Here is a 23,813-nt window from a genome sequence, read left to right as displayed (position 1 = left end):
AAGCAAGCAAGTAGATTGATTGATTGATTGATTGATTGAATTAAGTTCTAGCGTGGTGGCCTTATATAGAACAAATTACGGTGAAAAGAGATGCTCATGCGACGTGGTGGTACCACCACAGATGCATGCCTTCATCAATTAATTAATTAATTAATCCTAGCTAGTTATTAGTTAATAGTTAGTTAATTATGATAATTATTTAATATCTATTGGCAAATTGACATGGTTCCAAAGGCTGGCTTGACTTCTATACAAGTTGACGTGGACTAGCTGTTTAATTAAAGCGAGATCTATCGTTCAACTACTTTTTATTTTTTCGATGCCCTAAATGAGAATTCAGCAGAAAGACAATGGCCAGTAGTTATTAGTATTATTTACTTAGAGAATAAGACATCAATTTCATCAACTATAAAAAAGGATCAACCATAGATAATATATATTTAAGGATCTAAACGTATGGGTTTCATGTTGTGGTCTAGAATTTTCTCCTAGAACGAAAGGAAAAAAGAAACTGAAATCTTTTTTATTACTGATTATTATACATAAAGCCAATATTATTTCCTCCATTCATTAGGTATAGGTTCTTTCCTCCACTTTCATTAGGTATGTCTGATAACATTCTTCCAGAATAGTGAAGCATGAATCGGCTGGATACAATTTGAATTCAAATTCAAAACTTAAAAAACAATAAATAAATCAAGCTTGTAGGATTTAGATGAACAAAATAATAGTAAATTTAGCTTAACCCCTTCAAAGTTATTTTTCCTCAACTACAACCCATCTCCTTTTCTTTTCATTTTTTTTGAATAAAATCCTGTTTTTTCCAAATAAAAAATTTAATGACTAGGATCCAACTTGGCAAGTTACCTAATCAAGCGCAAAATCGAATTTATTGTACTTTTTCGATTCCTAAAATAACCCCAACTAAGCCATTATTGGATGTTGTATATTAATGTAGGAACAAATATAGAAACAATTTTTAATTGGATTGTAACTAATAACACACGTTTAATCTGGTGTAGGAATTAATTTGGTAAATGTTTTTAAATTTAACAATAAATTCAAATTTAACATACCTAGTCGGTTTATTTAATATAGTTAAAGTATATGTGATTAATGATCTATTATATGTGTACATGCAATTTTATGTTGAAAAAATAAGGGAGTTTCACTATTATGCCCAATATAGGTACCCAAATTATAAAATTAAAAATAAACAAGAAAACCTACATGAAATGGGCTTTAGAAACACCCAAAACTCATTTACAACATAACAAAGAGGCTTCGAACTTCCAATAATTTACAAAACTGTCATCTGTTTTCTTAAAACAAGCTCAACCTCAACAACAACAAAAAAATAAAACCCAAAACACTCAAAACAAAATAATAAAACCATAAATTAGTATATTAAGTAAACTCAATAATAGGACAACTGGCAATAGTAGGATGTTTTTTTGGGTTTGTTTATAGAAATTAAATGGTACAGTGTTTATCTACAACACTAGTTCTAAGAATGGGTATATAACTAAATTTCTCAAAAAATAATGTACCTATTACTTCTTTTATGAAAAATAATGTACTTAGTATGAATTTAATTCAAATAATATACTCAAATTTTATAAACACATTTTGGATATAATTTACCTAATAATTTCCTATTATGCAATAATATAACTTGTATTTTACCTATTATGGATATATTAAAGTCAACACATTTATACGTATATTGTGAAATAATTTACCTACCCGTATTAGATATATACAAGATATATAGGTAAATTTGTAGGTACATTATATTCTATTATATTGATAATAATTTATCTTTTATATTTTTTTTTATAACCAAATCTTTTATATTGTATTGGACATATACATATTGTAGGTATATTAAAGCCAACATATAAATAAGTATATTGTGAAAATAATTTGCCTACATGTATTGGATATATACAAGATATGTAAATTTGTAGGTACATTATATTGTATTGATAATAATTTACCTATTATATTTATTGGAACGAGATTTAAGGGATTTTTTATTGGTAAAAAATTTAAAGATTTTTTATTGGTAAAAAATTTAAGGATTTTTTTTTATTGGTCAAAATTTTAGAGCATCCACAATGGTAAGGGTCATTTCAATTTTACTTCAATAAATTAAACTTTTGAGTTATAGTGGTTAAGTTTAGTTTATTTCAAAGATCAATATTTCATTTCGAGGATTAATAGTTCATTTTAGAGATCAATAAAATGAACTCTGAAATGAAATTCATTTCAACAAGTTGGTTCACCATAATAACTCTACAACCTCTCTCTTACATATAGATAACATTACTTTTTACTTTTTAATTTTTCCATTACATTTAATTAGTGTAAACTAGCCGTTACTTTTTCTTTTCAAAGAAATTAGCCGATTCAATGACCTTTTATATCTTACGTGGCATTTTAGTTTGAATTTGAATTTTATACATAAATTTTAAAATTAATGAGTTTTTGTCTAAAAAATAGAAATTGTAGGGGCTTATATTATAATAATATGTCGTACATATATCAAAAACTACTACAGTTATATTATTTCTAACTATAGTACTCTTCCTACTTTGACAAATTTGTCTTTTTCTTCCCTCTTTGAAAACGTACGTCTACTTGCTCTCTCGTAAGGTTTCCTTTTTCTTTCAGTTTTTGGTAAAAGCTAACTTTGTTAATTACGTATATATATATATATATATTGTATTATTCTAAATATATAAAAAATTGTCACGCATAGGCCCCTGTAATCTATGCAGGGTAAGCAAATCTTTTGCGGGGCCATTCATCTATCTAGCTAATGGGTATTTGCTTTATGATAGGGTAGGAAATGACATTTTGTACACAAAAATATAAAGCTTGTATGCTACTTGCTCACTGGACAGCGACACATATATATATATATATATAATTATATTGATACAAGGAAACGAAATGCAACACGAAAAGGAATGCCTACCTATATCTCATACAAGAAAAGGAATCCCATAGTTTGCATGAATTAAAGGACCCCAAAAAAAATAATTAAGCTTTTAGAGAAAACTATGATTAATTAATTTTAAAGCACATTGACGAACACGATGACTGTAAACTCTTATCCTTGGACCTGACTCTAATAATTTGAAGGATGAGGCAACAACATTTGTCCAAGTGGTTTCTAACCGATGACATTGGCAAAGTATTAATGATAATTGACATATATATAAATAACCAATCATACGTTAAAACAAACATAATATATATTATTGTTTATTTACGTACCAGAATTATAAGCGAGGATGGATGCAGAAGAACTTGATGATATGCTAATATAGCTTATAAAATTCATGCTTAGGTACATTTGTGAGTCTGTCATTTCCGGTTTGACTGTATAGATGTATTGGAGGACCACTTCCAGGGTTTGTTGGGTTTCGTTAACCAGAAATGATTATTGAAACAAATTCAGTACCTAGTTTTTCAAATAACAATTGAATTAACTGTACGAAAGCAAATATATATATTGGCAATTTGACAAAGTGAAATTAAGATATAGCTAGGGCTCTGGAGGGAGGACCACCCTACGTATGCACATGCGACAGCACTGTTGAATTTCTGTCTTAACTTTGATGAGGCATGCACACCAATTACCATTTACCATTTACCATTTACCATTTACCATTTACCAAGATGTGATGTGTGATTTGTGTAGAGTGCGAATGGTCCTGTCCTGTAAAGCCTGAACATGAAGAAAATATGCCCTTTTCATTTTCCCAGACATTTCCAGCTCTCACTTCGCCTGAGCTTTAGTTTTGTTGGAATGGGACTCTCTCAGTCTCTGTCTCTATCAGATCTTTCGCCTGCAAAATGGTGTATGTATATATGAAGATTTGTTGACTTTAAGGAAGCAGGTGAAATAATTGTAAGCCAGCAGCCCAACAGAAGAATATCAAGTCGAATTATTACTAAAAGAATTCATCAGCTTCAGCTTCCGAGATTATTAACGGTTGTGTTGTGTGGTTATTAGATCAACTGCAGTCTGCATGCATTATATATATATATATATATATATATATATATAGTGTTGTAGTGGTCCTCTCCTCTCTATGATCTGTATTCGTTGCTGTTGTGATCTGAAAATAAGGATTGATTAATTAAGAATATTAATGTTGGAGATAAAAGATTCGCTAGCTTAGTCCAATGGCTGATCGATATACAAGTAACAAACAACTGCATTGCATATATGCTCTCTCACGTTTGAGCACATGCAATGACACTTCATTCACATACTGCAGTCTGCACCTACGCCCTTAGGTATAGGTAGGTCCCCCTACCCTTTATCCTAGTGTTGGCCTCATATACGTATAATTTACACTTTTATTAAATTAGTAATCTTACATTACAATTTACATGCATAATGCATTGCATATACAAATAACAAATTAATATATTTTCTGTAGATATATGCTATACGTATACAATATACTACAAGTCATAATATTCAAGTCAAGAGTCAACACAATCAATAAAAATTACAAAAGTCATAATATATTTGTTAAAATATTGGACTTTATTGTCATATTTATTAAACAAGTATGTGTGTGATTCGATTGTAAAAGTTGTTGCGTTCACCCAATATCTAACTTGGAGGCCCGTACCTACCTACCTAGGCCCATTACATTAAAACCTATCCAGTCCACCCACAGTATTCCATAGAACTGGGCCTTGGTATGGGCCCCTGAACCCAACAAAGGTAATGACATTGACAACTGTATGTACCCATAACATTTTGGGGAGCTTCTATGATGGAGTCGTATAATGGGGGGTTACAATGAGGTGGTTCCGGTTCTTCAATCCAACAGTCCAATAATAACTTTGCATTGAATCGAACAGCTATTAAGAACCCCTCATTCTAGCCTCCATGTAACATTTTGACATAGAATAATTGAAGAATGATAGAATCTGATTAATCTGAATATACTTAAAAATACTACCTCCTCCTGAATCCTGATATAAAACTCTGTCTAAGTACTCTGCACATTTAGAGTGGCGACCAACTTTGAAGCTCTCTTCTCTTGAGTCTTGTCTCCGATATAAGCTACCGAAGAATGAAAATAATTAGGCTTCCCCGACATTAATATTGTACATGAGGTATCGAAGAGTAGGAGAAGTTGCTGGAGAAGACATGTTGAGTAAAGAAAACTTGACTTGCAAACTAATCTTGCCCTTCACCAAGTTCAACTTCGCTCCAGTGACCAACCAATACCCAGGACTATCCTGTGGGCCCCTACACAAATGTGACATGTCCACGTATTTCACAAACTTCTGTAACTGCAGTGGCACCGGAGGCCCCGTAGGAAACACGCTTGAGTCCACAATCACTTGATCGTCATCAGGCTGCACTTTCTCCCTCACCCAATTATTGCCCGAAATTGATGTGCTTATTGCACTGAAGAGGCCAGACGAGGTTGACTTTTGAGAAAGTTGAGAAGGGCTCTCTGTCCAGTTTGATTGGACGAGAAAACAATCTGAGACTTTGGTGAACAAAAGCCGGAGATGGAGAACACTCTTTGTCTCATGTTGCTTCACGACAAGTTGAGCTCCGGAGACTACGAAGGCCGCAGTTTTGTTGGAGGACGTCCATTTGGGGTCGTATTTTACTGGCACCGTGCAGACATGGGAAAATCTTTTCCAGTTTATTGCTTCGAAGTAGCGGTCGTCCCCGATGTCATCTGATCCTCGCCATGTTGGTGGCTCAGGATCTATCTTGTTCTGCTGCAACATAAATGGAGTGTTTGATAGATGTTGGAGGTGCACAGCTAGCCTGAGATAGATAGATAGATCAATAATATTAAGCTAAATTGTTTTATCGAAGGGAATTAAGATGATAAATCCCATTGTTTTTTTTTTTTTACCTGTTGCATTTCCTGCCCTCGAGATACAAGCGCATTCCTGTTACAGGCCTATTTCCAACTCTAACCTGATGATCATAATATTATATTTAGCATAACATAATATATAAGATGGATCAAAAGAAAAACAATGGATGCATAAATAAATCGAATTCAGTTTTAGAAATGGAATATAGTGTACCTGTGCAGTGTTTATATATAGTTTTGAACCAATCAAGCTGAAGTGAAGAGCAGGCGCCTGCGTGGCCCTATTTGTGGCAGGACCTAGAGCCAGGTCATTGAGAACAGGAGCCCAAAGTTTGTGGGCTTGAAAGTCAAGAAAGTATTCCAAATCACCTATAGGAGGCTTGTCTGCACGCGTGTACCAAATTAACAAGAGGTTAACTACGTAATTATAACTACTTTTTTATTTTATTTTTAGAATTAAGAAAAAGATAGCATGTGTAATTATATTTAATAAAAATAGGACCTATTATCTGATTTTGTTTTTAATTTTAATTTTTTAATATAAAAAATGTGAATTTACAATATTATCCTCATTTAATTAATAACTAGCCCCTTGGCACATGCGTTAAGAAAAGATAACATTGGTAGTTAGTTATGTTCTATAAAAGTAGGACCTATTATATGATTTTGTTTTTATTTTTATTTTTTTAAAATAAAAAAATGTGAATTTACCATATTATCCTCATTTAATTAATAATTTCAATTCTTAATGTTCGAATTAACAAAGAACATGTTAAGAGTTTTAGTTAAGTTTTTCAATTAAATAATGCTGACTAATTATGTAGAGACCTAGTCAAGCATGAGTCCTAGTTTTGTAGGAGTCGTGGATGAGGGTGTTCACCACAATTCAGTTTGCTTCCGTTGCTTAGGGATGAGAACTCACTACAAAATATGTATGTGATCGTGGGAGAGTTGTTTTGTTATTTGTTTTCAGTCTTTCCCTTTAAAACTGTAACCTTCCTCTGAAATTAATGAGAATAACAGTTCAATATCTTAAGTGTGTTTTTATTCTTTCAAGTGTTCTGGGTTTATTAAAACCAACATTTGGTATACGAGCCAGTTTTAGGGATCTCAGCAAGAAACAATGTCAAGTGAGAAGTCAACTGAAAGCTTTGTGCAGCCAGCCATTCCTAAGTTCGATCGTCATTACGACCATTGGAGCATGTTGATGGAAAATTTCATGAGGTCCAAAGAGTACTTTGACCTTGTGGAAATGGGAATAGAGATACCTGAAGGTATTTTGACAGCAGCACAACAAATATTTAAAGGTAAAGAATTACCTATTCCATGCGATTGATAGATCCATTCTCGAGAAGGATACCTGCCTCCAAATATGGGAGTCAATGAAGAAGAAGTACCAAGGATCAAGAAAGGTGAAGCGAGCACAGCTTCAAGCCATAAGAAGAGACTTTGAAACTCTTCAAATGAAGAACGGAGGATCTGTGAATGGGTATATTGGAAAAGCTATGTCAATGGCTAACAAGATGAGAATCCATGATCACAAGATTGAAGACAATGAAGTCGTGGAGAAAATCTTAAGATCATCCATTGAGGAGTCGAATAACATAGAGAATATCTCAATTGATGAGCTACAAAGCTCCCTGCTAGTTCATGAGCAGAAGCTCAACCGTGGAGGCTCCTAAGAGCAAGCTTCGAAGGCTTCCTCCTTCACTGAATCTTCAAGTTCAAGAAGAGGAAGAGGACGTGGAAAAAAGGGGACGTGGTTGTGAAAAAGGAGGTCGAGGAAATCAAGATGGTGGATGGTTTGGAAATAGAGATGATAGCAAATCATCTTATGTTTCCAAGAAAGATGATCGTCAAGGCAAAGGCAAAGAGAAGTTTGACAAATCACAGGTTGAATGTTACAGATGTGGTAACTATGGGCACTACAAAAATGAGTGCTACACCAAGCTTCCTAAGGAGAAGGGAGAGAAGTCAAATTTCATTGAGAAAAAAGAGGGAGAAACACTGCTAATGGCGTTTAATGTCATGGAGAATTTTGACCAGGAATCTTGGTATGTGGATACTAGGTGCAGCAATCACATGAGTGGGTGTAAACCATCCTTTGTGAATTTGGATGAAAGCTTTCGTACAACTGTAAGTGTTGGAGACAAGTCAACAGTGAACGTGATAGGAAAAGGAGAGATTCAAATCAGGACCAAAAATGATTTCATTGAGACAATTTCAAATGTCTTTTTCATTCCTGATTTGAACACAAACCTTCTAAGTGCTGGATAGCTTCAAGATAAAGGGTATAGGATCACCATATTTCAAGGAGAATGTGAAATCTATGATCCAAAGAGAGGCTCCATAGCTGTGATGAAGATGTCACCAAACAGGTTGTTCCCGTTGAAGCTTAAGAGTGTAAACACTTGTATGGTTGCAAAGGAAAATGATGAAACATGGATGTGGCATCACAGGTTTTGTCACTTGCACTTAAATGGACTAAGAACACTCTATGAGAAGAAGATGGTGACTGGTTTGCCTAAAATCATAATCCAAACTAAAGTCTGTGAGGAATGAGTCATAGCAAATCAGCCAAGAGAAACATTTCCAAGTGGGAAAGCAACAAGGGCTCACTTAGTTTTGGAATTGGTTCATTCAGACCTATGTGGTCCAATTAATCCAAGTTCGAATTGAGGGAAAATGTATTTTATCTCATTTATTGATGATTTCAATAGAAAAACATGAGTGTATTTTTTGCATGAGAAGTCAGAGGAGTGTGATGCATTCTAGAGCTTCAAGGCTTTTGTTGAAAATTAATCTGTGAAGAAAATTAAGTGATTGCGCACTGACCGTGGAGGAGAGTTCTGTTCAAAAGAATTTGAAGCTTTGTGTGATGAAAATGGAATTAAATGGCAGCTTACTGCAGCCTACATGCCACAGCAAAATGTGGTCTCAGAGAGGAAAAATATAACCATACTCAACGTGGTTCGAACCCTTCTAGCAAAGGGAGAAGTTCCAAAGCAGTTCTGCCCTGAAGCAATTCTTTGCGCAGTTCATGTTCTTAACAGAAGTCCCACATTTTCTGTTATAAATATGACACCCCCAAGAAGCTTGGAATGGAAGAAAGCCTTATGTAGAACATTTCAAGTTGTTTGGGTGCATAGCATATGCATACATTCCAGAGGAGAGAAGGAAGAAATTGGACAAGAGTGAAAAATGTGTGTTTCTTGATGTTAATGATGTGTCCAAAGCTTACAGGTTATACAATCCTGAAACTAAGAAGATCATTATTAGTCGAGATGTGGTGTTTGATGAGAATGCAAAATGGAGTTGGTCTACAAAGAAAACAACCATGCAATAGATACAAGTTGATGATGTCTTTGATGGTGAAAACACCACGGCTCAAATCTCACCTCAAACTGAATAAGTACCACAGCAGGTTGAAGAAGACAGATACAATCTAAGGGGTGAAGATTCAAGAAAGAGGCCAGCTTAGATGATGGATTACGATACAAGCTACACTAGCTCAGATGATGCCAATGCTCATTTTGCACTGTTTGTAGATAGTGATCCGATTACTTTTGAAGAAGCTTCAAAGGAGGTGAAGTGGAAAGATGCCACAGAAAGTGAAATAAGGTCTATTGAAAAAAACAATATATGGGAGCTGACAAGTTTACCTATGGGACACAAGACTATTGGCGTCAAATGGGTCTTCAGAACCAAAGTCTCGTTTGGTGGCAAAGGGATACAAGCAAAAGCATGACATTGATTACAAGGAAGTGTTTGCTCCTGTGGCTAAACAAGACTCAATAAGATTGGTAATCTCACTTGCAGCTTAAAATTCATGGTTGATTTATCTATTGGATGTAAAGTCGGCGTTCTTGCATGGAGAACTGCATGAGGAAGTGTACGTCGATCAACCAAAAGGTTATGAAAAGAATGGAGAAGAAGAAAAAGTGTATAAATTGAAGAAGGCACTTTATGGACTAAAACAAGCACCCCATGCTTGGTACAGTCGAATTAATAATCATTTTGGAAGGCTTGGGTTTCAGAAATGTCCTTATGATCACTCACTCTATGTCAAGAGTGAAATTGGAGGTAAAATGTTAATTCTTTGCTTATATGTCGATGATTTAATATATACTGGTAACAATGTTGAGATGATGAAAGAGTTCAAGAAATCTATGATGGAGGAATTCGAGATGACTGATCTCGAGTTGATGAGTTATTTTCTGGGAGTTGAAGTGATTCAAAAGGCTGTTGGGAATTTTATTTGTCAGAAGAAATATGCACAGGAACTCTTTGAGAAGTTTAAAATGGCTGATTGCAAGAAGATTGGAACACCATTAGAGCCTGGACTGAAGTTATGTAAAGATATCAATGGAGTAGCAGTGGACAGTTCATTCTACATGAAACTCGTGGGAAGTCTTACGTATTTGACTTTCACACAACCCGATTTAATGTATGGTGTGAGTTTCATCAGCAGGTACATGGAGAGACCAACTGAAATGCATTTGAATGCAGCAAAACGAATTCCAAGATATGTAAAAGGAACAATTGACTATGGAGTGTTCTACAAAAGTCAAGAAGGTTCAGATTTTGTTGGCTTCAATGACAGTGACTACGCTGGGGACATCGATAATAGGAAGAGTACTTCATGACATGATTTCATGCTAAATTCTGAAGCAATTACATGGTCCTCAAAGAAGCAGCAAATTGTGACCTTATCCACTACTGAGGTTGAGTTTGTGGCAGCTGCCTCATGTGCATGTCAAGCTATTTGGCTGAGAAGGATGCTGGAAGCACTTGGTTATAAGCAAGAGGGTTCAACAATCATTTTCTGTGATAACATTTCAGCCATAAAGTTATCAAGAAATCCTGTAATGCATGGAAGAAGTAAGCACATTGATGTTCGCTTTCATTTTTTGCGAAATCTGTGCAATGATGGTGTAGTTGATCTCGAGTATTGCAAGATTGGAAATCAATTGGCTGATATACTCACAAAGTCACTCAAGCAGCTCTCTTTCGAAAAATTGAGGAAGCTACTTGGAGTGCGTTCACTCAAACATCTTGAGAAGGAGTGGGCTGAAAACTTGGCAGAATATGTGATGGTTGAAGAAGCTTATGAAGATTTCGTGATGGTGTCTAAATCCTAAACTGTTTTCAGTAGAAATCAGTTTAATGGAGGGTGTTAAGAGTTTTAGTTAAGTTTTAATTAAGTTTTTCAATTAAATAATGCTGACTAATTATGTAGAGACCTAGTCAAGCATGAGTCCTAGTTTTGTAGGAGTCATGGATGAGGGTGTTCACCACGATTCAGTTTGCTTCCGTTGCTTAGGGATGAGAACTCACCACAAAATCTGTATGTGATCGTGGGAGAGTTGTTTTGTTATTTGTTTTCAGTCTTTCCTTTTAAAATTGTAACCTTCCTTTGAAATTAATGAGAAGAATAGTTCAATATCTTAAGTGTGTTTTTATTCTTTCAAGTGTTCTGGGTTTATTAAAAGCAACATGGCATTTTCTGGTATTTTGAATGTTTCACCATTCTCTGCCTTTTGCTTTATATATATATATATATTTCAATTCTAAATGTTTGAATTAACTAAGGGTATTTTCTAGTATTTTAAATGTTTTACCATTCTCTTCATTTTGCTTTATATATATAGATACAATATAAGACATCGGCGAGCGATGAATAATTAAGTACCTGAGAAAGAATTAACTTACATCGAAGATAGAGGTTGATGGCATGGGATAAGAAACCTTTGCCGGGCACATCTTTAAGTAGAGACGTGATAGGAATGAAGCTAAATTGAATCGCATCCGGCATCGATCCAACGGTTTGAAGCCACTCGCAGTGGCTACTGGCCAAGGGATCTCCTCCTCTTTTATAGCCTATCACGCTAATACCCTGCAAAAAGTCGTCTGCCACATCGTCATTACAACTACTGTTACTTCTTTAAACCCAAACAAGAACAATTGAACCCTAGTTTATTTTGCCATACATCTTTTGTGTTTGCGGTGGAGAAGCCATTAGGGGCCACAGACTTGGGATCATGATGAAAGACATTGAAGGGCAGTGGTGCCTTGTGTCTTTGGTCTTTTGCTTTGGAGTGTAATGGAAAGAAATTGCATGTCCCTGTAAAGTGCTCATCTCCAAGCTCGTTCAAGTGATTTTTGAGGTCAGATGGCTCCATGTTAGAAGATTTATCTTGCTTTACTAACACCACATCCTCGCCCCCAATACTCAATCCCACCACGATGTGAGTCCCATACTTCTCTATGAACCTGTCAAATGTGTACGTAAGAATTTATCATAAGTCTATAAATTATATTGGTTGACCAAAATGCTTTCCAACTAGACAGCTAATTCATCGAAAACCAAAGAATTGGTCAGGCCAAGAAAGTACCTTCCACAATGGGAAATCAAATAATACAGTACCACCGCCTAATTATGTGACTTGTTGTACTTATTATTATGTCAAATGGAAAACCAAGCCTTCATGTGAAAATGGCAGGCCAAAACCAGTTTGAAAGGTCAAACAATATTTGCAATCTGTATAAAGTAATGCTAGACTTATCATATTTTTACAGGATATATTTTAATAATGGTTAAACACATGATCGATCCCCACAAGGCACAACATATAGAGATCCTAGTTTGAACATATATAGAGGGGAAGACACTCTGTACTTTTATATTAAGAGTGTTAATTATGGTGAGATTGGCAATTAGCAGGCATTAAAAGTGAGGATTTTGTAAGGTTTGAACGTTCCTACGTGAAACGTGGTCAATCACCAACAAAGGCCAAAACTTTTGACGACGTACGGGGTTACTAGTCTTCTCGCATGATTATGACTGTTAATAAGAAAAAGAAAGAGTGCATACAAGGAAAGGAAAGCGACCTTGTATATTTTTATGTCCATCCTTTTGCCTCGAAATTCATGCCCCCTCTTCAGGAAATAAACCCAGGATTTGTTACTAAACCAAGCTACTAATTTTGATTTGCCGTCCAATATGAATTTAATATTTTTTTGTATGCTAAGACTATTTTATTAATTAGCAGGCAGATGCCAAAAGATAGAGCTGCAATCATTCCGTACATTATTGTATTATCTATACAAAATATATATATTTGCGCCTGAAAATTAGGGATGAAATTAAGTTGGACAAGGTGGACGAGTTAGGAGGCCAACTCGAACTCAACCCAAAACCCACTCAATTGGTTTCCTTGATATGAAAAGAAAAACAACTTACAAGTAAAATAAAACTAAAAATCCATATGATCGAAGTCTTGAATTAATTCATACCTTGCAAGGGCAGGGGGATCCCAAGTGGACGGAACAGAATGACGAACTTGATCGGCAAGAACAAGAGGGTACCTATCGATATGAACATTGAAGAAGATGATGAAGTAACCATCCACAGCCAAGCGTTTGATGTTGGCTGCATCCGCTGCCCACGAACCACTTTCGAAACCAAACATGGCATTGAACAACCCTGATGGGATTTTCCCAGGCACACTCGCCTTTTGGTTGAAATATTGCGACATCTGCATGAATTATATTCATTTCATGCACTAATGTTATTAATTCAATCGATAATAGTATTTGTAAAAGAAGAAACATATCTAATATTATTACCTGATTGAACGTGAGGACATCGGATTGGTAACGTGTACGGTCGCCTTTGTCACATTTAATATCGGTGGAGACTTGTTGAATGGACCCGAAGCCGGGGACTGCGAGTTCTTTTTTATCAGCGTCGTTGAGCAAAACCAGTCTTTGTTTGCCTTTGCAGTACTTGAGCCGGAAATCTGAGGTTAAATCAAACCCTTTGCCTAGGCTGCTTACAGCCATCTCCACGATATCATCACCGCCACTCATCTCTCTCTCTCTCTTTTCTGATCTCTGTATCTTCTGACCCTATCTATATGAGATGAGATGAGGTTTGTATATCTCTTCCTGTGTTTTAATTGGATGATAAAGTTGATGGGAAGGAAGGCAAGAATAGAGGTGTGAAGAGATAGAAGGAAGGGAGACGATTGGACGAGAGAGAACAATGTCTAAGACTTGACTTGTAACATATGGTAAGGTCTGAATATGAAATGGGAAAGAAGAATGTGATATTATTTTTTTTAATAATAAATATGGTAATAATCAAAAGGTCGTGAGAAGATGTTTGACCGCTCTCTTCTCTCTCTCTCTCACACGTATATTTTATTATATATGTCAATATTTTGTTTCTTTATTTTTTCAACCTCAATTATTACTAATTATTAATTGATTTTGTTAAGCAAAGACTGTTGGTTTTTAAAAAATATATATATAAATCCCAGTCCCAGGAGACAGGTATAATCAAAACAATCTATAATTTCTCAAATTCTCATACTGCTCTGGCTCTTTCTGCTCTACCCATTTAGTCGTGCAATATCACAATCACTTAAATAAAAGAAATTATACAAATAATATATATATATAGATTGATGATGCGACTAATAATTAATTGGGACATGTAGCGTGTGAGTGTGACAGAAGGTGTGGGTTTCTTTCTTTCTTTTGGTCGTCGGTCCTCAAACAATTTGAATGAATTAAAGTATGGTATGCAATAATGCAACTTGTCTAATTACAAACTGCATACTCTCCAAGCAATGCTAAATCCCTACAATACTGCTGGGGGATTGGCCAATTAGTCTAATTACTAGTACTGGTAGTACTGGTAGCACTGGTAGAATTGTCTTCTCCCTCCCTCCAGTGACAGTGTGAAACCGAAAAGGCCAAAAGGATTTGAATTGAAACAGAGACAAATTTTAGACCCAGTTTCAATGCTATCTCTCTCACCTTTGTCGTCCGTATGACACGACACGTAACTTCTTATTTGCCGTGTATGTGGTCTGAGACTCTGATGACGTGTCCTCGCCCACCAATTACACTTGACTTAGCCAGCTGAGCTCTAAGCTACCCGCTGACTGACGATATGCTGACCTTCTTCAACAATTGTCTGTTTCCATGACTGACTTTTTAACCAGTTCCTACCTTCATTTTGCTGAGTTTATTTTATAATACACTTGTTCCAGTTGGTGCGTTTATCTATTGATTATATGGGGTTCTTTTTCTCAGTGCAAATTGAATCAGTTACGTATGAACTACCCAAGTGACTTTTTTTTAGTCTCTCTTTGACACGACCACAAGTCCTCAAGTTTTAGAAAAGCCTTTGTGTTCACAAGGATGTTGTGAGAGTCACAAGAGAGGCCTAATTTGTGTACTTGGTCAAATCAAATTAAACATAAACCAAACCAGCTATATTATTTTCTAAATGAAAACACCAAAGTTCAACGCGTGCGCTGTGCTCTTTCTTGGTCTGGGCTTGGGACTTTGACTGGGCCACCCAATGGTGCGTCGGGAGAGCAAATTCTTTGTTTTTTTACAAGCGAGCCCAGTTTTCTACTCCAAACCAAAATAGACTTCCCATCCCACAACATAAATGGAAAGACGAACTAAAAACCCGAACAAGAAAATTATGACAAATAACACGACAAGGCTTAATTAGCATCTAAAACAACAGACAGGACAGAACAGAACACGAAGATTATCCACGACGGGCAGGGCGGGATAATTCTACTCAAAAACAGAAATAAGAGATCAGCATGAAAAACACAGCAAGAGATAACACAGAGACTTAGGGTATAAGAATTGTGCCTGCCGAGTTATCAGGGAAAGCACCGCACAAGACATTGCCGCTTCGTAAAATTGCTATACTGATGGGATCCGCATAATTACATTATTGCCCAAAACACAGAAAAAGCCTACAGGTCCTGGTTTCACTTGCTTTGCTACGTGCTGCTACCATTCACCAACTTCAAATTTCAGCAGCATCTTGGTCGTGAAAAGAGCATAATTCCTCCAGTTAACTGCGCTCTACAATTCTAGATTCAAACTAAAAGTATTGAGTTCTACACTCATGAACACAACCCACCAAAAGGATTCAAAGTTCAAACGACATTTCTGCCAAGGTTAAAAGGTAAAACAAAAAATATGTAATATCATCAATCTGTGTTGAAGCAATCCAGACAACAATCTCTTCGTAGGGGGGGTTTACCCTAGAAGATGGGTCTTCCAAGAGAAGGTAGCCTAGGCAACAGTTATGAATGAACTGCAGCAAAACAAAGTTTGGATTTCATGCTCAAACACATTTACAGCTTTACAACAACAAATGCAAAAGTCTCGGATTGCACAGCTTCTCTTACCACTACAGTAATTTACATGATGAACAAAAGAAGTAATAAACACGGCAAAGTAATGCAAAATACACCACTCACCTACATCATGGCAGTTACAAACAGAGAAAACAAGGTGGTGCCCCATTCTTTATCTTTGGTAAGCCTACAGAGGTACTGTCTGCTCTGACACAGATGCCAACCCCTGCAACAACCTAACAATTTCCCCTGTATCATCCAGATAATACTTGGCTTTGCTGGGTTTTCGGCCAACCGTACACGCAAATACTTCAGCTCTGGGTGCGATGGATGGGCCTGCTATGGAACTTGTGATTACCTCAAACATGTCTTCATCAGATCTGTCATCACCTATGCAGAGAACAAAATCCGGTGACATTCCCCTTTCTTGCATGGTGGAAAGTAGACGTTTGGCTACAAGTCCTTTGTTTACACCCTGCACACACACACAAGAAAGTTCAGTTTATCGAAATATTGTAAGTCCAATTGAGCCATGTGTTAGCTTCTGTGGTGAAGGCAGCAACGTCCACAATTTATATGAAGAAAAGAAAAGTTTTCACACCTAACCCAACAATCTTGATTCTCAATGGGCATCAACCATAAGAGTGAAGAAGACTTGATTAATCACTTATCCTTGGGGAAAAAAACAAACAATACCGCATCTGTTGTCATGGAAGGGCCATATTGTTTTCAAAATTTTCATTTGTCAAACAGTATGCAATACCTATGTAACATTAAGAAATTTGTATTAATAATTTTGGTATGACCTCTAGTTTGAGCGCAGTCACTCTCTAACCCTCAACCCCCTCCAAACTTCTGATACCTTGACCAACCCAATGTTAAAAACATCGCCTTTCTCCGTTTCACACATGCTACTAAGCTTATGTGAATTTGGATACTGATCATACAGGTTGGAGAAATCAAAAACGAGATTTTGCAGAACAGAGATAGCAACTTAACAAGGAAAGGGGTATCAAACCTGCGGCTTAACCTCCACTACATTCTGCCCGCTTTTAACATTAACTGGTTCATTAGCAAGCACACTTTCAAGATGATCAAGAAGTTCCTTAGCTTGGCATGATCCAAAATCTGGATCAGCATCCTCATAAGACCACACAAGTGCAGTTTCCTTATCTTCAATGGTGGAACCATCAGTTGTTTCAGTGTAAAGCTTCATTACTGGCTCTGCAATCTGCTTCCAACTGCTATCTGCAACTGGTGCACACGTTTCCCATTCTGCATCTCGCTTCAATCTGAATCCATATAATCATTAGTTTTAATCTAATCAACATTTTGATTGGTGTAAACATAAAACTTGAAATTTGCACAAATTTACCGTAGAAAGTAGCCGTGTTCAGCAGCAATTCCAAGCTTCTCACAAGGAGAGAGCCATTCAGCAAGTACTTTACGGCTTTTTGCACTAACAATGAAAACCATGTTGTTCTTGTCTCTGCACAAGTTATTGAGGATATCGATGGATTTAGAAGTTGGGCTCTTATCAATGGAAGCCTGAGGCATCAATGTACCATCATAGTCAAGCAGGATTGCCCTAGTTGTGGTCCTTTTGTAAGCTGAAACTATATGCTCCATAGAGAGCTTCCTGAAGTTCGAATCAAGGGCCACAACTCTGAAACTCAAACCGAACCCAATACCCCAGCACCTCTGACGCAAATGGCCCCTACATGTTCTTTCCAGATCTTGGAGGAAACTACGAGCCCAATACCCAACATCATGGGTACTGACATATCTATAATGCTTCTCATGTCGGAGCTGTTTTTCTGGCTCCGCCATCTCTAGGGCACAGTCCATTGCATCTGCCACAGCATCAATATTCCAGGGGTTCACACGAATTGCTCCACTCAAAGAAGGGGAGCAGCCAATGAACTCGGAGACAACTAACATGCTCTTCTTCGGGTTGGAGGGTTCCAACTCCAAAACCTTATCCAATTTCGCATTCCGTTGCCGACTGATTATGTATTCATATGGTATTAGATTCATCCCATCCCTGACAGCTGTCACCAAACAACACTCGGCAACAACATAATATGCAATTCTCTCATAGAACTTGAGTGGCTCATCAATCAACACGACAGGCTTATACCCAGGGTTCCCAAATGTTTCATTAATTCGCTTCACAGTTGAGGATGTCTCAGCCTGAACTTCTTTCACGTCTTTTCCCCGACCCCTGGCTGGATTGGCTATCTGCACCAATACAACCTTCCCTTGCCACTCTGGATGCTGAACAAGCAGCTGCTCCATTGCCAAAAGCTTCAAACTTATACCCTTAAAAATGTCCATGTCATCTACCCCGAGTAACATTATCCTTCCTCGGTCACAGAACTGTTTCATAAGCTCAACAACCTTGGCTTCAGTCTCTGGGAGGCTCAAAACCGACTGCAGCTGACCCATGTGTATACCAACAGGAAGAATCTTGATGCTAACAGTCCGACCGTAATACTCGAGGCCTATGTAACCCCGCTTGGATTCATAGGTAAGACCAAGCATTCGACTACAGCATGAGAGGAAATGCCTTGCATAGTCAAATGTATGGAATCCAATTAAATCAGAATTCAAAATGGCTCTCAGAATCTCTTCCCTGACAGGCAATGTCTTATAAATTTCAGACGAAGGGAACGGACTATGGAGGAAAAACCCAAGTTTCACGCGATTGAATCTCTTCCTCAAGAAAGTTGGCAACACCATCAGATGATAATCATGTATCCACACAAAATCATCTTCTGGGTTAATCACTTCCATGATCCTATCTGCAAAAATCTTGTTCACTGACACATATGCTTGCCATAAGGACCGGTTAAATCTACCACCGAGGTCCGGCGAAAGGGGTAGCATGTAATGAAACAGTGGCCACAACTGCTGCTTACAGAACCCATGATAATACCGGCTGAAAAGATCTGGTGGGAGAAAGGTTGGGACACATTTAAAGGTCTCGAGAAGAATTTGGGAAACCTCGTCTTGTTCATTTGGGTGAATTTCTTCCTTAAGACAACCAACATAAATGACTTCAATCTCATCATCCCCCAAACCATCTTTCAATTGGAGAAGTAGTGAATTCTCATCCCAATTGAAAATCCAACCCTTACTGGTATCTGATTTTCTCTGCGCCCTTATGGGGAGCTGGTTAGCCACTATTATGATTCGGTCACGTTGGACTGAAGATGAAGACATGTCTTCGGAGCACGCACTCTCGGACGGATCATCATCAACATCGGATATCAAACTGGCAACAGTCATAATACGTGGAATTCGCCTGCCAATTCGGCCAAACGAAGGAGCCTCGCCTGAGGTAAGCTCCAAAAGATTGGAATACGATTTGGACACCATTTGTTTCTAGACTGGAACTCTAGGTCATCAAAGCCTCTCTCTATCTATCCCCTCGCCCACATAGATGAAACAACCCATTAAAGATTACGTATTTTCTATGACAAGCAAAACCTTTTTGAAAATTTATATCGCAGAAGCAGACTACAATAAGCTTGAAATACAAACAACCGGTCTGAGTTTTGAGTGAGAGGTTACTGCTAGTACTGATAATTTCGAATGAAATCCTAGCTAAGGGATAAAGAGATTATGACAAGTTAAAGGCTGACTGCAAATATCTTTGAAGATAAGTGAATCGAAACAAGGGAAGGATAAACCAAGAACTTTCTTGTTGTCCGGATAAAAGGAGATGGTAAAAGGAATGGAATACATTCAGATCACACACAGCCCGGAAATATTCGGCAACCAAACATTCAACTAGACATTCTTTTCTTGGTGAGGTTCAACTAGACATTCTCACACATGCACTGCTGAGAAAATATGGATTCAACTAAACACAACAACAGCAATAACAAAACAAGAACAAGAACAACAATCACAATTTCAAAATTCAAACTTCCAGCAATAAAATTGAGAACAGTTTAAGATGTTACCAGTAGCTGAAATTGCAAAAACCCACTTTTTATTGAGTGGAATTGAGAAAGAACGAAGCAAAACGAAAGGTGAACAAAAATCTAATCAAAGATGGGGAAAAAAGGAGACCCCAAAATTTGGTTGCTTTTCATGGGACTTTCTCACAGTCTACCCTTGTAATCCTCTCTCTCTCTCTCTCTCTCTCTCTCTCAGGAGGATCAACCCAACTGAGGCCAACATAAAATAGTGGGATAATGTTCTGGACAATTTACTTTGTTTTTCACACATTTATTATTTTGTGGATTTCTTTGTTTCTTTCAAAGAAGAAAAAACATGAATAGAAAATGACGAAAGCTTATGAGCCGTTGGATGCGGTATTGGAACGTATGTAACAGAATGGGACGGCTAGGAGAGTTTACGACAGAGATGTTGAGAGAGTAGTGGATGAGGTCTCTAGGCCTTATCCCTTGTCCTTTGGTGTGTCCGCCACGAGGCTTCCTACATAACGGTGGGACCCACACCGAGGGTCTTGTCCGAAACTGGATGTCGAGAGCGTGCGACTCTTTACGTGGCGGACTATGAATCGGTTCCGTGACACGTGTCGCTCTGTCCATGCTTCATTGACAGCTCGAGACTAGGCCCCAGGGAGATGCGTCTCGTTTGACCGATTTATCGGATTTGTCCGACAGTCATTGCAACAAATATACTATTAACAATAACAAAACAACTAAGCTACACTGCCAGTGCAGATCAAAAAAAAAATATATTTCCAACCGAAAAAAAAACAAAACAAAAATAATGCTCATTGTGAATGGTTTCTGAATCAATTCACTAAAGAAGCTTTAATATAAATTGCAATTAGGCTCGGCCATGGGAAAAGATAGGACCCAGGATAGGCTAAACCTTTTTGTAGTAATCAAATATTAATAAATAAATAAATAGAATTTCTCAAACCTGTAATTACTTCACGATATCATATTAAGATCTTCCACAACAGCTTTGCAATCCGAAAAGTTGTTGACAAGCATAATTGACTAGTGCAAATCTGTAATTTGATAAATGACACATCAAAATGATTTTTTATTAAAGAAAAAAAAGACAATGAGAGTTTGATATTTACTTCAAATTGAAATTGAAGAGAATGAGATTACCAATAGCATATTTGAATGACAAAGACATTGAGGAATTCAATTGAGATTTCTTTTACATAGAATTGATAGGAAGTTTTGAGAATTACGATAGTTCTTATTAATTATGTATTTCAGTCAATGATATATAAAATAAATAATTTCGAATACATAATACTTCATGATAGCATATTAAGATCTTCCGCAACAACTTTCTACTCCAAACAGTTGTTGACAAGCACAAATTGACTACTGAAAATCTGTAATTTGATTAATCACACATCAAAATAAATTTTTATATTAAAAAATAAGAAAAAGCAATGAGAATTTGATACTGACTTCCAATTGAAACAGAGGATAAAGAAATTACCAAAAGCATATTTGAGTAACGATGAAACTGAGAAGTTCGATTCAGAATTCGAAGGTTTTAGTTATAATTCGATGGGAAGCTATGAAAGAATTATGACAATTCCAACTAATGATGGATTTCAGTTGATTGCATGAGCATTTTTCGGTCGGCGAAATGAGAGTTTTTAGTCGGTAGGTAGAATGAGTGTTTTCAGTCGATAGTATGTTTGAAGTTTTAGTATAAAGGAATTCAGATGTTTGGGTGGAGGATTTATGGAAATTGAAATAAAGATGATGATAACATTATTTAACTCCGAACATGTGAAGGGTTGAAAAGGAATTTCCACAATGACATTAAAATGATATCAGCAATTGATATCTTCTTTTTTTAAAACCGTAATTGCAAAAAAAAATAATAAAAAATTACGTCATTTATACTCAGAGCATTGGGTCTCTCAAATAAAAAATATAATTTGCTCAGGAAAACTTACAAAAATAACATATGAATGTGCAATTATTGGTTTGAAATTTATGGGAAGTACAATTTTGGTCGGGAGATGGTGCAGTTGAATACAAATATCTAAAGTGTAAAGTGTAAACTATAAGGCTTCTTATTCACTTAACCTATAACCATCCATTTAGAAATTAAACTCTGAAATCTCGATCATTAATTTTCACGATTTGTCCACACTTTATTTAATAAATTATGTTCTTAAGTTGTCAAACAGTAAAAATATTAATTTTTTCTCTTCAATTCTCGACTTTTAGTTAAATCCGAAGTTATTTTCCTCCATCATTCTAAAGTATATTTCTTCTAAATTTTTAGAGTTATGTTATTTGTAATATGGGTAACATTATCGAAATTTGAAATATACTATATTTTTTTTTTCATTTATTAAATGGAGCCTAGGATAATACAAAGTGGACAATAACTAGTTTTTGTTGTTGGAAAGGTGGACAATAATTAAGGATTAATTCGGATAAGAATATAGCAGACGTGTAAGCCTCGGGGAAGAATACGCCATCATTATCTGCGTTACATTTTATTTCCGGATATTTGCGAGAAAAGACAACAAGCCGGCGGTTTCAGCCCTACTTTCCGTAAAACTGGAAACGATGGGCAGATAAGGTTTGTGTCAGAGTGCTTACGCTGTAACGCCACTGCATGACAAATACAGTTGAGCATTAACAGCTGAAATCACGCGGTAGAGGAAGTGCCACGTGTATGCTCCGTAAATTCTTCTTGACGGTGGAGGAAACATCCAAAAGATCGTAACGGAATGGTTTGATTTGGAAATTGGAATGGACAAGAGGAAAGCAGAAAAGGATTCTTCGCGGAAAGGCGTACGGTGGTTGGTGTACCTATATATAAGGGACCCACGTAAAGATTGAGGGTCAGAATTAATCTTGGACGTTCAAATTGGGGACATGTGAAAATGGCCAAACAGGCCGGAATATGGAATAAAATAATATTCTCAATCTTATAGCACCAGATGCGCTTCAAATGTTTTTTCTTTTTCCAACCAAAAAAAACAATAGAAAGTATTTACTTTTTAGTTGCTATGATCTGCTGCATATGTAATTATCCAAGTTTAGTTGTCTCTCTACCCAATTAAAAAATTCTGGACATTTTTTTATTTATAGTTTTTTTCTTGGGTGACTTTGAAAAGCTTGATTCTATTTCTATGTACATATATGACATAATTGAAACTCCTCCAAATCGTTGCCCTTATCAAATTTGTACCCTCTTTCGTTTACCAAATTTTGATTGGTCAGCCTCTATGTGGGCTTTATGTCTTTATGTATGCCTTATGCATTTTGTTAGTTTTATTTATAGTGGGCTATGTCTGTATGCATTACGTTTTGTGTGAACTCAATAATTTGAGTTTATTTTGATGTAATATGGCGTTTGACCTTCTATTAAATGAAACAAGATTTCGTCCAAAAAAATTTTGATTAGTCAGCGGTGGTAGAATCGATCCATGTAGATTTTGACTTGCCAATGTATACAACAAGAGTACTTTTTTTATATAATGGTTTGCAGTGGTTTGTAACTAAAGACGATGTTGTGGTGTCACGTAAAATTAGAGCTAAAAATGTAAAATCGAAATAAATGACTCACTAGTATAATAGTTTGGTATATAACCGCCCCAAGAAAATATTCATACACTTAAGGTTTTGTTAGAATATTTCCTTCCCTAATATTAGTTGAATTTTTAAAAATAAAAAATAAAAGAATAGATAACATTGAGTATAAGATAAGATATACATTTGCTCTAATTAGACATATATCTAAGGTGTGTGTGAACATTGAGATGGTGAAGATA

The 23,813-nt window shown here is 36.3% G+C and overlaps 2 protein-coding genes across 2 annotated transcripts; both read right to left on the bottom strand.

The window, feature by feature from the left end:
• Positions 1-4,526: 4,526 nt before the first annotated feature.
• Positions 4,527-13,936, bottom strand: LOC103320958 (MAC/Perforin domain-containing protein). Its single transcript, XM_008222699.3, has 7 exons — positions 13,509-13,936; positions 13,176-13,417; positions 11,870-12,152; positions 11,592-11,775; positions 6,094-6,263; positions 5,916-5,980; positions 4,527-5,824 (listed from the first exon to the last, which is right to left on the bottom strand). Exons 1-7 carry the CDS (start codon positions 13,749-13,751, stop codon positions 5,119-5,121), a joined length of 1,893 nt encoding a protein of 630 aa, XP_008220921.2. The 5' UTR covers positions 13,752-13,936; the 3' UTR covers positions 4,527-5,118.
• A 2,077-nt stretch (positions 13,937-16,013) lies between these two features.
• ATTPS6 (UDP-Glycosyltransferase / trehalose-phosphatase family protein) lies at positions 16,014-20,294 on the bottom strand. Its single transcript, XM_008222700.2, has 3 exons — positions 17,436-20,294; positions 17,079-17,352; positions 16,014-16,535 (listed from the first exon to the last, which is right to left on the bottom strand). Exons 1-3 carry the CDS (start codon positions 19,439-19,441, stop codon positions 16,248-16,250), a joined length of 2,568 nt encoding a protein of 855 aa, XP_008220922.1. The 5' UTR covers positions 19,442-20,294; the 3' UTR covers positions 16,014-16,247.
• Positions 20,295-23,813: the final 3,519 nt, after the last annotated feature.

This window comes from Prunus mume, linkage group LG2 (genome assembly GCF_029339155.1).
Source record: "Prunus mume cultivar Tortuosa linkage group LG2, ASM2933915v1, whole genome shotgun sequence".
Taxonomy (NCBI): Eukaryota; Viridiplantae; Streptophyta; class Magnoliopsida; order Rosales; family Rosaceae; genus Prunus; species Prunus mume.
This window is presented reverse-complemented; position numbering and strand designations above follow the sequence as displayed.